At 36.1% G+C, this 14,093-nt stretch overlaps 4 protein-coding genes and 1 long non-coding RNA gene across 5 annotated transcripts in view; 2 read left to right on the top strand and 3 right to left on the bottom strand.

The window, feature by feature from the left end:
• The window catches only part of LOC143921168 (uncharacterized), a 420,653-nt gene that overhangs the window by 384,257 nt on the left and 22,303 nt on the right, over positions 1-14,093 (bottom strand). The gene's annotated exons all lie outside the window — the stretch shown is intronic.
• LOC143921171 (uncharacterized) overlaps positions 1-14,093 on the top strand; it is an 895,047-nt gene that overhangs the window by 79,933 nt on the left and 801,021 nt on the right. The gene's annotated exons all lie outside the window — the stretch shown is intronic.
• LOC143921164 (uncharacterized) overlaps positions 1-14,093 on the bottom strand; it is a 754,379-nt gene that overhangs the window by 78,815 nt on the left and 661,471 nt on the right. The gene's annotated exons all lie outside the window — the stretch shown is intronic.
• On the top strand, positions 1,708-2,408 carry LOC143921166 (NADH dehydrogenase [ubiquinone] 1 alpha subcomplex assembly factor 2-like). Its single transcript, XM_077444336.1, has 3 exons — positions 1,708-1,806; positions 1,913-2,066; positions 2,139-2,408. The coding sequence occupies exons 1-3, from the start codon at positions 1,725-1,727 to the stop codon at positions 2,320-2,322; spliced, it is 420 nt and encodes a 139-aa protein (XP_077300462.1). The 5' UTR covers positions 1,708-1,724; the 3' UTR covers positions 2,323-2,408.
• On the bottom strand, positions 6,245-9,415 carry LOC143921318 (integrin beta-nu-like). Its single transcript, XM_077444566.1, has 5 exons — positions 9,221-9,415; positions 7,970-8,167; positions 7,728-7,891; positions 7,444-7,644; positions 6,245-7,313 (listed from the first exon to the last, which is right to left on the bottom strand). Exons 2-5 carry the CDS (start codon positions 8,092-8,094, stop codon positions 6,940-6,942), a joined length of 864 nt encoding a protein of 287 aa, XP_077300692.1. The 5' UTR covers positions 8,095-8,167; positions 9,221-9,415; the 3' UTR covers positions 6,245-6,939.

A 14,093-nucleotide genomic window follows, 5' to 3' on the forward strand; every position in this document is an offset into this window, starting at 1 on the left:
TTCAAATAAAATTCGTAATTTTTTTTTTTAATTATTCATAAGACTAATGGAAGCACTAGTTTAAACTTTATTCTCCAAATTGCGTGCCGAATTTTCACGATTTTGTTCTCCTTCTCACGACATTTAATAGTTTTCCGTTATGGTACAGTAATAATACATAATTGTCTGCAATGATCTATAAACCCGATGTTAAATTAAAAAAATAATCGTTAATAAAATATTTTCGTTCCATTTGTGTATTGTGAATCACGTTCTCGTATTTGATATCGTTCGAAATTTTCAGATAGTTATTTTATTTTAAATGAAATATTCGTTAGCGTAATTTACTATAGTTGTTTTTAAAAAATTAATAAAAGACTAAAAGAAATTCGACGAGTCAACTCAGGCTCAGTAAATTAGCAATATAATAGATTGAACATGAAGAAGCTTCTAAAATGTCTCAGAATTTGTGACTTTGAGAGTTAATCGTCAATTTAATTTAAAAAATAAATAAAAATAATAAAAGGGACCCTTTTACTAACATTTGCATGCGGGCCCAATTTTTCTAGTTACGCCACTGATAAAAGCGGGCTTTATTTTAAAATTATGTCAAAAAATAGTATTGGTAATTTCTCTATATCCAGGTTACCCAACGTTTTTGAAGCTGGAGCTACTTTTTATCCAAATTTTCTATTTTGCGATCGACATTTTTTTAGTTCTTGAAGTTAAAAAGATTCACTTTAAAAGGCAAAATATCAAAATAGTTAAAACCTTTCGTAATTCTTTATATAAATAAGTCACAAACGTCCTATTAATTTTTTTTCTGTATCAATACATTCCATTTATAAGCAATTTGAAATGCAAAAATTGTAATTCTAAATTTCACACATCCATTGGAAAAATCATTACGATGGGTTTTACTACACTTGGGATACTATTTTCGGTAAATGGATTATTTCGCACAAACGACCATCTTTGCCACGAAAATCGCGAATACGGATTATCTGGCACTCGAGTTCTCGTTAGCATGATATTTCACGTAGACAAATCTCGATGGATGGAATTTTCGGCTGCCAGATGTTCCGTGATTGAGATTTTAGTGACGTGCGCGATAATCACCGAACTATTATTTTAATTCGTATTTTTAGGTGACGAGAATAGATTGCAAATTTTATGAAGCTCATTAAAGTCACGAAGCCTCTTGTTAAATTTATTAAATTTTTTTTTTTTTGTTTTAAACGCCATTCCTTTTTAACGATAGGTTGCATCATTATCCTTTTTTCCCAATTAAAAATGTTCTTATTTTAGGCAATAGCTCTCGAAACCTAACAAAAACATAATCTTTGCTGAACCACCTTGTTCCATTGTTAATCAGCAAATGTGTCTCCACTTATTCCAAAATAATTTTATAATGTTCTACTCTGAAAAGCTTTATATCTAATAGAACGCCCAGCAGGGGGATAGTCGACACGTGTGCGTAGGCTGTTTCAAAGGACAAGCGTCAAACTGAAAATGAGTATTTGTGCAAGAGTAATGCAGATATGCAATGCTGCTAGCTTAATTCGGTCAAATCATAAACGATAAATTACTTTTCCGAAATCATTAGGTGATTTTATAAATATTTTACACGCCGTCTCTCATAAGTTATTTTTTTAAATCAATATTTAAACGCTGGATAAGAAAATTAATGTTATGGCCAAATGGGTTAAATAGGCAAATTTGACAGCTAGTACGCATAACCAAAAATGACGAGAAGGGATTGGTTGAATGCGTGGAATAACTTTGTTGCTTCCTTTAAACCTAAACAAATCACAGGAAATCACAAAGGCACACAGTTTTGAAATATCCATTGGCAAATCTACAAATGTCAAAAACATAATTTTTCACGAAACTGTAATGTTGCACCATTATAATATACACATTACAATTGCAGGCACGGATTACATAGGTAATAAGTATTACGAATTACCGGCAGATCCATCTCGAGGAAAAAGGAGACCAGAACGATGGTTCGAGGCTACCACCGGTGAGAGCGGTTTCGACAATTATAAACCAGCCGAATGGGAATCTTGGCTTCGTCATAGGAGGTAACACCGTCTTTTACATAAACTAATTATTCTTAGAATATCGATACACTTGCTTGTTATTTACCACTATAGAAGTGAACCACCGACGGACGAGGAAATACAAAAAAATCTTGCAATAATGGAAATGAAAAAGACAAATGCAGCTTTATTAGATAAAAAATTTGGAAAAGTAAATGAAATTTCCGCGCCAAATGATATCAAAGGTATGGATTCTTTCCCAAAATACCCAGAGTATCAATACGGCAGAAAAAAGTAGGGACAAATATTTAAATAAATGAATATATGACTAAGTAGTAAAACAATTTTAATTTTCATATTGTATATATTTTAAAATTAATGTTCAATAAAAAAAATTAATAATATAATAATTGTTATTTGTATATAATTTAATAAATTCGTTTTACCTATCATTACAAAAACAGAAATGACACAAACTAAAATTTCTTACTATTGAAAGAAAAGGCATTGACAATTTGGTGTTTCCATATTGCAATTCTGTCCCATCACTATTGCCAACGATGTGACTTATTATTAAGACTGAACTAATTAAAATTAATGCGTTGGACTTTTTACTTTATTTCATACTAGCTGTATTACCCGGCTTCGCTCAGTGTTTATAATATAAACCGCTTAAACATGACTAAGCTAATTTAATTAAAAAAAAAAAAAAATTAAAAAAAAAATTAAAAATTAAAAAAAAAATAAAAAAAAAATAAAAAAAAAATCAAAAAAAAAATAAAAAAAAAATAAAAAAAAAATCAAAAAAAAAATAAAAAAAAAATCAAAAAAAAATTTTTAAAAAATCAAAAAAAAAATCAAAATTTTTTTTTGCCTTCTAGGGCTTCGCCCTCGGCGCCCCCCTGAGCCTTTGCCTTCTAGGGCTTCGCCCCTCCACGCCCCATGAGCAATTGCCGTTTAGGGCTTCGCCCCCCTTAGTTAATGCCTTTTAGGGCTTCGCCCCTCCGCACCCCCATGATTAAATGCCGTCTAGGGCTTCGCCCCCCTTAGTTAATGCCTTTTAGGGCTTCGCCCCCCGCGCCCCCAAGATTAATTGCCGTTTAGGGCTTCGCCCCCCTTAGTTAATGCCTTTTAGGGCTTCGCCCCTCCGCGCCCCCATGATTAAATGCCGTCTAAGGCTTCGCCCCCATGATCAGTTGCCTTTTAGGGCTTCGCCCCCCGCGCCCCCAAGATTAATTGCCGTTTAGGGCTTCGCCCCCCTTAGTTAATGCCTTTTAGGGCTTCGCCCCTCCGCGCCCCCATGATTAAATGCCGTCTAAGGCTTCGCCCCCATGATCAGTTGCCTTTTAGGGCTTCGCCCCTCCGCGCCCCCATGATTAATTGCCGTCTAGGGCTTCGCCCCCCTTAGTTAATGCCTATTAGGGCTTGCGCCCCATGAGGCTGGGCCCCCCGGGCCCCCTTCGGGGCCCCACGGGGCTGCGCCCCTTGTGGCGCCCCCTTTTGAGCCCCATGGGGCTGCGCCCCATGAGGCTGGGCCCCCCGCGCCCCCTTCGGGGCTTCACGGGGCTGCGCCCCTTGTGGCGCCCCCTTTTGAGCCCCATGGGGCTGCGCCCCATGAGGCTGGGCCCCACGGGGCTGCGCCCCTTGTGGCGCCCCCTTTTGAGCCTCATGGGGCTGCGCCCCATGAGGCTGGGCCCCCCGGGCCCCCTTCGGGGCCCCACGGGGCTGCGCCCCTTGTGGCGCCCCCTTTTGAGCCCCATGGGGCTGCGCCCCATGAGGCTGGGCCCCCCGCGCCCCCTTCGGGGCTTCACGGGGCTGCGCCCCTTGTGGCACCCCCTTTTGAGCCCCATGGGGCTGCGCCCCATGAGGCTGGGCCCCCCGGGCCCCCTTCGGGGCCCCACGGGGCTGCGCCCCTTGTGGCGCCCCCTTTTGAGCCCCACGGGGCTGCGCCCCTTGTGGCGCCCCTGGCGGGGCCCCATGAAACTACTCGCCTTGCGCCCCCGCGGGGGTGAATCCATTGAATCGAAAAAAACAAATCGGCGCCCATGGATCGAAAAAAAAAAAAATCGAATCACGTGTTCGATGACGTCACCGATCTACGGACGACGACGACGACGACGACGACGACCAAGGATATTTACATACATACAAAGTCTCTTTCCAAATTATAGATTAGAAGATGTGAAGTATATTTATACATACATATGAAGAGTTGCAATCGTGAGAAATTTCGACCTCGAAATATGGGATGATTTGTGTTTAGTATCTATCCCTGATCACTTTTTCATGTTTTTTAAAAGATCTGTGTGTATCACACACTCGCCATACATCGATACTTTGTATATGTAGGTACATATATGTTACAGTCCAAGTGTTCACTCCGGTTCGTTCATGAATATACTAGTTTGTTTATTTACGAATTGGATTTAGTTTAAGTGCTAAAAGTCAAAAGCTATCTTCAAATAGACTCACCAGTTGTAGCATGAAACTTTTAGCTGCTAAAACTTTTGAGCTGTCAAAACATTTGCGACGTCAAAACACCAAGTATTTAAATGGGAAATCCTATGGTAACCACATTGCTACGTCACTATAATTCCCGTTCCCCCAAAATATTATAAATATTGCAACCTGAGGTAATACATATATGCATAGGGGATGGGATAAACCATTGAGAATACTTAAACTTATGCCAATTAGTCAATTTGTTCTTTTATGTACACTAAAACTGGCTAGAACAAACTACATATATAGTATGTTCATGAATGATCTTAATGTATGTATACGTCGACTGTAACATATGTATATGTATGTAGATAAATTAAAAATTAAAACCCCATTACTTTGTCGTCATTATTTTAATGTACTGCAGATTACACTTAATTGTCATTGTAAAATTTCTGAAAATTTACATACAAATCATTAAAAGAATCACAATTAAAATGTAATATCATATATGTTTAATTTGTTTTATTTTAAAGAAAATACTTTCAACAATAAAGAAAACTGAAAAGTTGCTCTGCTTCTTCTACACCAGCGTTTCCCAACCTTTTTTGACTCGCGTACCACTCGGTAGTACATAACGCTAAATTGTACCACCATATAAAAATGATTGTATTTCATGAAATTTGTTTTTGCAAGTGTAATTATTATATATCTTCTCTCTCCTTCAAGCTGATATTAACGCTGTCTTGGAGTTCAGTTCTAGTTTAGGCCTTGAACTTAATTTAAACAAATGTGCAATTATGAGCTATGGACGTGCACATTCACTCTATTGTCACGGATATTCCATTAGATCTGTCTTGTTGAAGCGTGTGGAATCTATTGTCGATTTGGGTATCACTTTTGATCCTCAGCTCACCTTTCACAACCATATCAAAAAAGTCGCTGACGTTTCCTTTCGTCGACTTGGATTTGTTTTGAGATATGCAAGATTATTCTCCAATCCTTTGTCTTCTCGCTTGCTTTTCAATTCGCTTGTGAGAAGTAAGCTAGAGTATAATGCGATTGTGTGGAATCCGCATGAAGCAAATTACTCTCTGATGATTGAGAAAGTGCAAAAAGCATTTCTTCGTTTCCTATATAGGAAAGAATATGGGTATTACCCATATCTCTACCCCACTCCTTTCCTTTTGGGCATGCTTGGGTATAATTCCCTTGAACTTCGGAGAAACTTCTCATTAATTCGTTTCGTTCTCCTGCTCTTACGTGGTAATACGTCATGCCCGTTGTTGCTGGAGCAGTTGGGGCTTTATGTCCCTATTCACTATGTGCGTGGTAGACATCATCATTTGCTGGCTGTACCTCCTGCCCGCACAGTCCTTTTTCGAATGGCTCCTATTCCAAGAGCTATCCGACTTCTTAATGAAATCGTTGCTGCCGAGACTGAATGTGATATTTTCCACCTTAGTGAGCGTAAATTGTCGGAAATTACTCTAACCCATTTATCTGGTAGTCTGCGCTCATCATTGTTTTCATGATTGATTGTGATTTATGAGTGAAATTTTGATTAACTCTCATCCATTTGGGCCTTACAGGGATGTTTTGTATTTGTAGTTGTTTCTTACATATTTATTGAAACTGGCTGTAGGTGCAAGGCATTCCTTATGCTATATTTTATTTGATATTTTAACTTTATCTGTTATTATAAATGCTATTTTTTATGTATGTATGGATGTATTTATGTTTATGTTTAATTGTTATTTTGTTTTTTTTCTTTTTTGTGCTATATTTTTTGACCATTGTGGCGCTTTAGGAATTCCTGTTATGCCACAATGGTCTGTTTAAAATAAATAAATAAATAAATATATAGTATTTGCATGGTAAGGAATGTGAAGACAGGATACACGCAATATGTAGATCTGTTTTGGAAAGAAATTTTATGAAAAAAAAAAATTTGCGGAGACAATTATAATATGCTCAAAGTTTAATATATTTATCTACTATCTTGTCATACTTCTATTATTGATAATAAAAAAAATTATTGATTGTTTTAATAAAAACACAAAATTACAAAGTACATATAATTGAGATCCTTGTACTTAGTTTTTTTAAATTTGGTTCAAATGGTGCGAGATTTACCCTTAAGTATGGAGCTGGATTCAATCAATTTATATACTTGTTTTATTAAAATATATGAAGAGAATGCTCTTTCAACCAGTACAGTGCTAGTAAACGGCGACAGAAATTTGATCGCTATGTCATAAAGCTGTTTATATTTTTCACTAATACCTAGCCAAAAATTCCGCCATTACTGATTTTTTTTCGCGTACCACCAACCATCAACCACGTACCATCAAGTGGTACGCGAACCACAGGTTGGGAAACGCTGTTCTACACTAATAACAACTTTTGAGGGGGGGGGGATATTCTATTAATACAATTATTAAAAATGAATTCAGAAAAAACACAAACACCATCAATCTTCATGTTCTCTAACGTAATCATCTGGTACTTCAAATCTGGTTATCGGTGATTTATATAAAGGATTTCCCACCACATAATTTATTTTTTTTTGGTCATTCATTTTCTGTGTATTTTCTGTGTATAAAAGGTTGTATATTTTCCACATTATAAGACAAATAATCACGATCGCTATTACTATTACTATTGCTACACCCGTTTTCATGATGCCAGCTGTTTGATAATCATTGGGGCACGTTTTCTGATAAATTGACAGTTCTGTGTTCCAATCTTTCCGAACTTTATAAGTGAAAATATACTCGCAACCATCTTCCTTCGATCGTTTGTCATCAATCCTAATTACGCATTGTTGTTCGTCAGAAGTTTCAGCTGAAATTAAACATAGCGATTGACTGAAAATTGTAATTCAACGTTAAAGAACGTTTAGCCATTGGCACGTGTACACGATTTTTAAAATTCTCCATCTCTAAATATCCGAATGAAATTATGTTTTACTTACGAAATGACGTGGGTACATGTTTTGGTATGAAAATAGTTCCATCTTGGGATATACAAGGTTCCTTTGCCGAAAGTTGTATATTTAATTCATTTAATACGCACTTCTCGTACACGGAACACGCAGGATTGTTGCAATTGGAACACGTCTCACAATATCGACCTGCATAATTCTTTCCTCCTTTTTCGGTACACTTGCATTTTCCTACCGAAGGAACAAACCGCTTGATGAGACATTGAAATTGAATTTACGACTTACAAATAGTAATATAATTTACTTTGACTCACCACAGTTACAGACACCATTTCCGGAACAAAGATCGTTGTTCCAGGGCGAGGTGCAAAGATTGACTGAACAGGAGCAGGTCGGTCCTGACCATCCTTTACGACAAGCACATACTCCACAAACACAATTACCACGATTTTTGCCCCCGCAAACCTTACGGTTATCTCTAAAAATTATGTCAAAATTAATTATGTGATGTTAAATCATCATTTACGCTTGGATATGTAGTGTGATATTTACGCACGGGTTAATTGGACAAATTGAACATTCGCAAAATTTTCCATCCCATCCTTGATCGCATTGGCATTTGTCGCAGAAACAGTCCCCTTTCCCAGAACATGGGGAAACCGCTCTGCCATTAACACCCATCGGCGGATAACACCCATCAGTGTTTTTAAAATTACCCTGTGTATGTTCATTGCAGCTACAATTTCTTCCAGACCTACGAACCAATCAAGGTAAACACATATTAGATTGCACTCAAGTAGTGCTAAAAATATATCAATTGCAAGTAGCGAGTAGACATTTTGATGATACAAGGGCGAAAACACACTGAATAGTACGGAACGTCACGCCCTTAGCTGCACGCTGTGACAGTGGATGTTCCCCAAACCGAATTCGGGTGTAGTTGCACGTGCAGAGCAGTGGCGTAACTACTATGTAGCCAGTGTCGGCTTTACACCCAATGGCGCCCTCGGGCAATATAAACACCCTTAGAAAAAAAATTCGCCTTTAACGCTGTAATCTAAAATTTTGTACGGCTTTTGGCGCTCTAATTTTAAATTTTAGAGCGCCTTTGGCGCATCGTGTAGTGCCCTATCTCATTTGGCGCCCTCGGGCGACCCAGCCCCCCCCCCCCTAAAACTGGCACTGTATGTAGCGGGGGTAAGCAATGCTTACGGGCCCACGGAGATAGGGAGCCATAAATGCAGGTAGTGAAAAACTATTTCGGTTTTCTTGAACCTAGGAAAATTATTAATATGTTGGAATAAGATATTCCAGATTATTGTTTGAATCAGAAAATCAGAAATTTTCTCAGATCAATTCGAATCTCAATTTACACATGTACTTTTATTAATAAAGAAAGATCTTTCTGAAACAATAACCATAAGGCAATTTTTAGAATTACTTATTACCAAGTACAGTTGTTTGGAGAGTGATTTTCCGGTAATTATGGCTAATGTAGAAAGAACATTCAATAAATTAAAAATAATTAAAGATATCAAAAGAAATTCGATCGGTCAAACCAGACTCAATGAACTATCTTTGCTTACAATTGAGCACAAAGAAGCAGCCAAAATGGACCTCAAATAATTAATTAATGATTTTGCATTTCGAACAGTAAGGTTCGAAAGAAGAAATTTTAAAATAGATGAGTTCAATTAAGAAAATTATATTATGTATCTACATATTAACAATAATTATATTTACACTAATACTGCGTTGCGAAAGCAAAAATGACGAGGGAGGGGAGCTTTGATGATTTTTTGCTTACGGGCCCAAAATTCTTAGTTATGCCACTGGTGCAGAGTGCATATGTTTCTCCTATAACACTTTTTATGACCCGCTGCCGATTGCTCTTCACGGCCATGTCCACCGTGAAGTTATAAGTTTCGCCCAATTTGATGTTTGTGCATTTGGAAGTTTGGAAAGGAGTACGACTGTCATCGCCACAATTCGAATAGACAGTGAATTCAAAGTCCTCATCTGTCGGCACTTCAAAGTTAACAACACTGGCGATGTAATCGTATCCTCGTTTGATCAACGCCAAAATATTGGAGCTGTCGCTTTCGAGTAGACCAACAAACGTATTTTCAGGAAGCAAATTCTTAATTTGCTCATAGTAGAATAGAACTTCTTGTGTTGCAGCGAATATTACGCTAATCTATGTATATATAATTGTAAAATGTAATTTGAATCAGTACCCAAGTATAAATAAGCTTTCAATCAATAATGCGATTGAAGTACTAATAAATTAGTATAAAAACGGTTACACGACAATTGGTGCAAGTCCAAAAGGTTCAACGACAAAATGTACCCGAAAATTAGTGCACTGACAAAATGTACCCGCGACAAAATTTATCCGCGACAAAATGTACCCGCGACAAAATGTACCCGCGACAAAATGTACCCGCGACAAAATGTAAACGGAAAAAATGTTCAAGCGACAAAATGTTCAAAAATCCTAAATTATCCTATTTTAATGGCAAAAGTAACTTTTTATTGTATTATATTTATCGATGTATATGGTACTTTTTATCGTATAGATCGCGGATGTTATTAAATTATTATAAATTAAAGGTGTTCTCAACCGTACCAACATATTCTTATTTAAATTGAACAATTACATTTTAAGCGAATGTCATTGTGACTCATTGAATATCATTTTAAGATGTCATTGAATTAGTATAAATGTCAGGGGTTTTCAACCGTATCCAATATTTTTTTATTTAAATTGAAAAAAAAAACTTTCTAAGCGTATGAACTGCAGATTACATTGCAATAGTTTATATGGCAGGGCTTCTCAACCGTCTCCAAAATTTTCTTTATTTCAAATGAATAATTTACTTTTTATCGTACACATCGCGGGCGTTATTAAATTAGTATAAATGACAGGGGTTCTCAACCGTATCCAATATTTACGTATTTAAATTTTAAAAAAAACTTTTTAATCGTATTGCAGATGTCATTGAATTATATGTATATATATATATATATATATATATATATATATATATATATATATATATATATATATATATATATATATATATATATATATACATATATATATATATATATATATATATATATATATATATATATATATATATATATATATATATATATATATATATATATATATACACCAGCAGTCACATAAAACGGAACGCTTGTGAATTTTGCGACATACGTGTTTGTTCTAATCATCACTTCGTTATTTGTAAATTTATCTTAGTTATTTCTTCTGTATATTGGTAAAAAAACGTAATTCTTTTTAACTATGTACAAAATACAGTTATCTTGTATGTATGCAAAATAAAACAGACTTACATACAAAAAAACTTACTTACTTAGGTACAAAAAAACCCGTAATATACCTGCTAAGGGTACGCCTTTGTTCATTGTGCGTCAAATGATTTCAAACATTGAAAAGATCATGCTCAGCTGAGACCTTTTGCTGTATGATTGTTCTAAGGGTAATTATGGGTTTAATAGTTTTTATTTTATAAAATTGATGGATTTAATATTTAATTTTGAATTTTTAAATTAACAATATCGATTCTTCAGAAATTGGTCGCTGCAGGGATATTTCCGCCGAAAAAAAACTTTGATTGCTGCGTATTTGAAAGCGAAGAAGGTCTCCATGCGAAAAATTGCCAGAACAGAGTGTTTCGGTAAACACAGTTTCGAGAATAACTCCGGAGTTTAGTTCTTGTACTAACTTCTCGGTTTTGGCTTGGAGACCTTGAAGGGCTTTCAAGAACTTCCACAGGTTTGGAAATTGGGCTCCAATTGTATAGCCAACTTTCATATGGAAGCCTTCCACTTCGTTGTCCGTTTTTCCATAATTATGTAATATTCGGTCTCGAACATTCCATATGTCTATGGAAGCTACACGAGGTTCACGTCTGACATATGGCCAAATGCGCAAGTAACGGGTTGCTTTTTCCATCTGTCCCAAAGTACCTACAGAAAAATCCAGGAATTGGGATTATCTGAATTTTACGATAATCAGGAAAATGCAATTAAATTTAAAATGGTATTGGCATTAGCATTTGTTCCTCCAGAAAATGTAGTCGAAAGCTGGGAGGAACTCCTCAAAATTCTCAACCCATGGCTATTGGCACAAGAACGAGAAATCCAACAGAAGCTCGATGATTTCCTCATGTATTTTGAGGTTAATTACATTGGGAAAATCATTTAACCAACCCTAACTACATAAAAAATGTTAAGATTCCTAGAAAAAGATTTGGTCGAAGCATATGCGCTTCAATACTTCGAAGACAATAGGTTCTTTTGAGCTGAAAAATAAAATTCGATTTACAATCATTTTATTTTAACCATGCATTTTTTTTCCATTCGCCCCTCCGCGCCCCCATGATTCGGGGCCCCACGGGGCTGCGCCCCCTTTTGAGCCCCATGGGGCTGCGCCCCATAAGGCTACGCCCTCCGGGCCCCCTTCGGGGCCCCACGGGGCTGCGCCCCTTGTGGCTCCCCTGGCGGGGCCCCATGAAGCTACTCGCCTTGCGCCCCCGCGGGGGTGAATCCATTGAATCGAATAAAACAAATCGGCGCCCAAGGATCGAAAAAAAAAAATCGAATCACGTGGTCGATGACGTCACCGATCTACGGACGACGACCAAGGATACATACATACATACAAAGTCTCTTTCCAAATTATAGATTAGATGCACGACATTTTATAATAAATACACTTTTTTATAACACGCTTTTCACTGTGCCAATAGAATGCGAATTGCGCTCATCTGTCACTGAGCTTTATGTAATTAATGAGAACACACGTTCAACATAGGCATTTTGCGGTGGGATGGTGAACAAGTATTGTTAACTTGATAACCTTATTAGAACTTTATAATACCAGAGTAATTATAAATTAATTACATACATATATGTATATTTTTCTATAATAAATGTGATCGAGCTTATCAACTGTGAATAGCTAAAAATTATTATTCCATTGCTACAAACCGACGTTGAAGAGGACATTGAAGAGATTTCGAACCCACCATTGCCTATTGTCCTAGGGTTTTACGCAAAGAAAAAAATTCGGGTGTGACCAACCCATGACTTTATCTATGTATTTGAGGAATATAAGAAGGTTACAAAACAAAATTCGATATTGAACTAATAACTATGATAGCGATACAATTTGATCGCAAATATATGCAAATACTTGCACAAGACAAAATTTCTACTTCCGGTTGGCGGATTTTGTTCAAATTTTTTTAATTATTTAAAATCAGTATAATTATTATACACATTTAATATCAAGATGATAAAAATAATTTAAAAGGTCAAAATAAAATAATGAAATATTGTTTTTAAAAAAAATACTACTTCCGGTTTACGAATTCTGACCAAAACGTTACCAAATCCAAGTTAGTACATAAACAACACAAATCTAAATTTTCAGCTCAATATGTTTAGGAGTGTGGACAGGATCCAGGCGACAACATTTATGACCTTTCTATTAGGAGAAAATCCCACTTCCGGTTCATTAAATTTGATGGTTTTATTTTTTATTTTTACTTAAAATCACTATTTTTATTATACACAATAAATATCAAGACGCTTAAAATAATTTAAAAGGTCAAAATAAAATAATGAAAAAATAATGAAATATTGTTTTTAAAAAAAATACTACTTCCGGTTAACGAATTCTGACCAAAACGTTACCAAATCTAAGTTAGTACATAAAACACAAATATAAATTTTCAGCTTAATACGTTCAGGGGTGTGGACAGGATCCAGGCGACAACATTTTTGACTTTTCTAATAGGAGAAAATCCCACTTCCGGTTTATTAAATTTAGTGATTTTTACTTTATCTATGTACGTAGTAACAATAGATGAAGTTTTGTGATCATGCGAAAATTCGAACTCGAGATTTTGACTGATTCGAACTCAGAATCGATTACTGATCACGTTTTAATGATCTAGAAAAAATGTGTGTGTGTGTGTCTGTGTGTGTGTCTGTGTGTGTGTCTGTGTACTTTGGGGATTTTTTCAACACCGTTAGTCCTATCAAACCGAAACTTAGTATCGGTGAATGAAATTTTTATAGACACTACGCAAATTTTTTTCAAATTTTTAAGTTGACCGGAAATGGTACCTCCCCTTATAGGTGTCCTCTTTTTTTTAAGTTTTTGAATTCGATTTTCTCCCAAACTACTAACTGAATCGGACTGATTTTTATTTACATGTACTAGAAATAATAATTTATATAATTTTAGATTTTTTAAATATTTTTATCTGAACCGGAAGTAGTACTTTTACTCTAGAGAATCGAGGTTTTTTATGTTTTTCTCAAAAGCCTTTTAACTTATCGACCTGAAATTTCATATCGATCAGTTTAAGCTCAATACCAAGTTATGTATAAAATTTGGTAAGCGTCCGTCGACCGGAAGTTGCAGTTTACTCTTGTTCGATTTGTCTTCCACTATTTTTTTCGACCCCTTAAACATGTGTGGTCTTCACGAAAAAATTCAAGTATAATTCGTGTATCAATGTGATTAAAATAAAAAAAAATCACTAAATTTAATAAACCGGAAGTGGGATTTTTTCCCTTCCGGAAGCATCCGGAAGGAAGGTCAAAAATGTTGTCGCCTGGATCCTGACCACACC

This window comes from Arctopsyche grandis, chromosome 13 (genome assembly GCF_051622035.1).
Source record: "Arctopsyche grandis isolate Sample6627 chromosome 13, ASM5162203v2, whole genome shotgun sequence".
Lineage (NCBI taxonomy): Eukaryota > Metazoa > Arthropoda > Insecta > Trichoptera > Hydropsychidae > Arctopsyche > Arctopsyche grandis.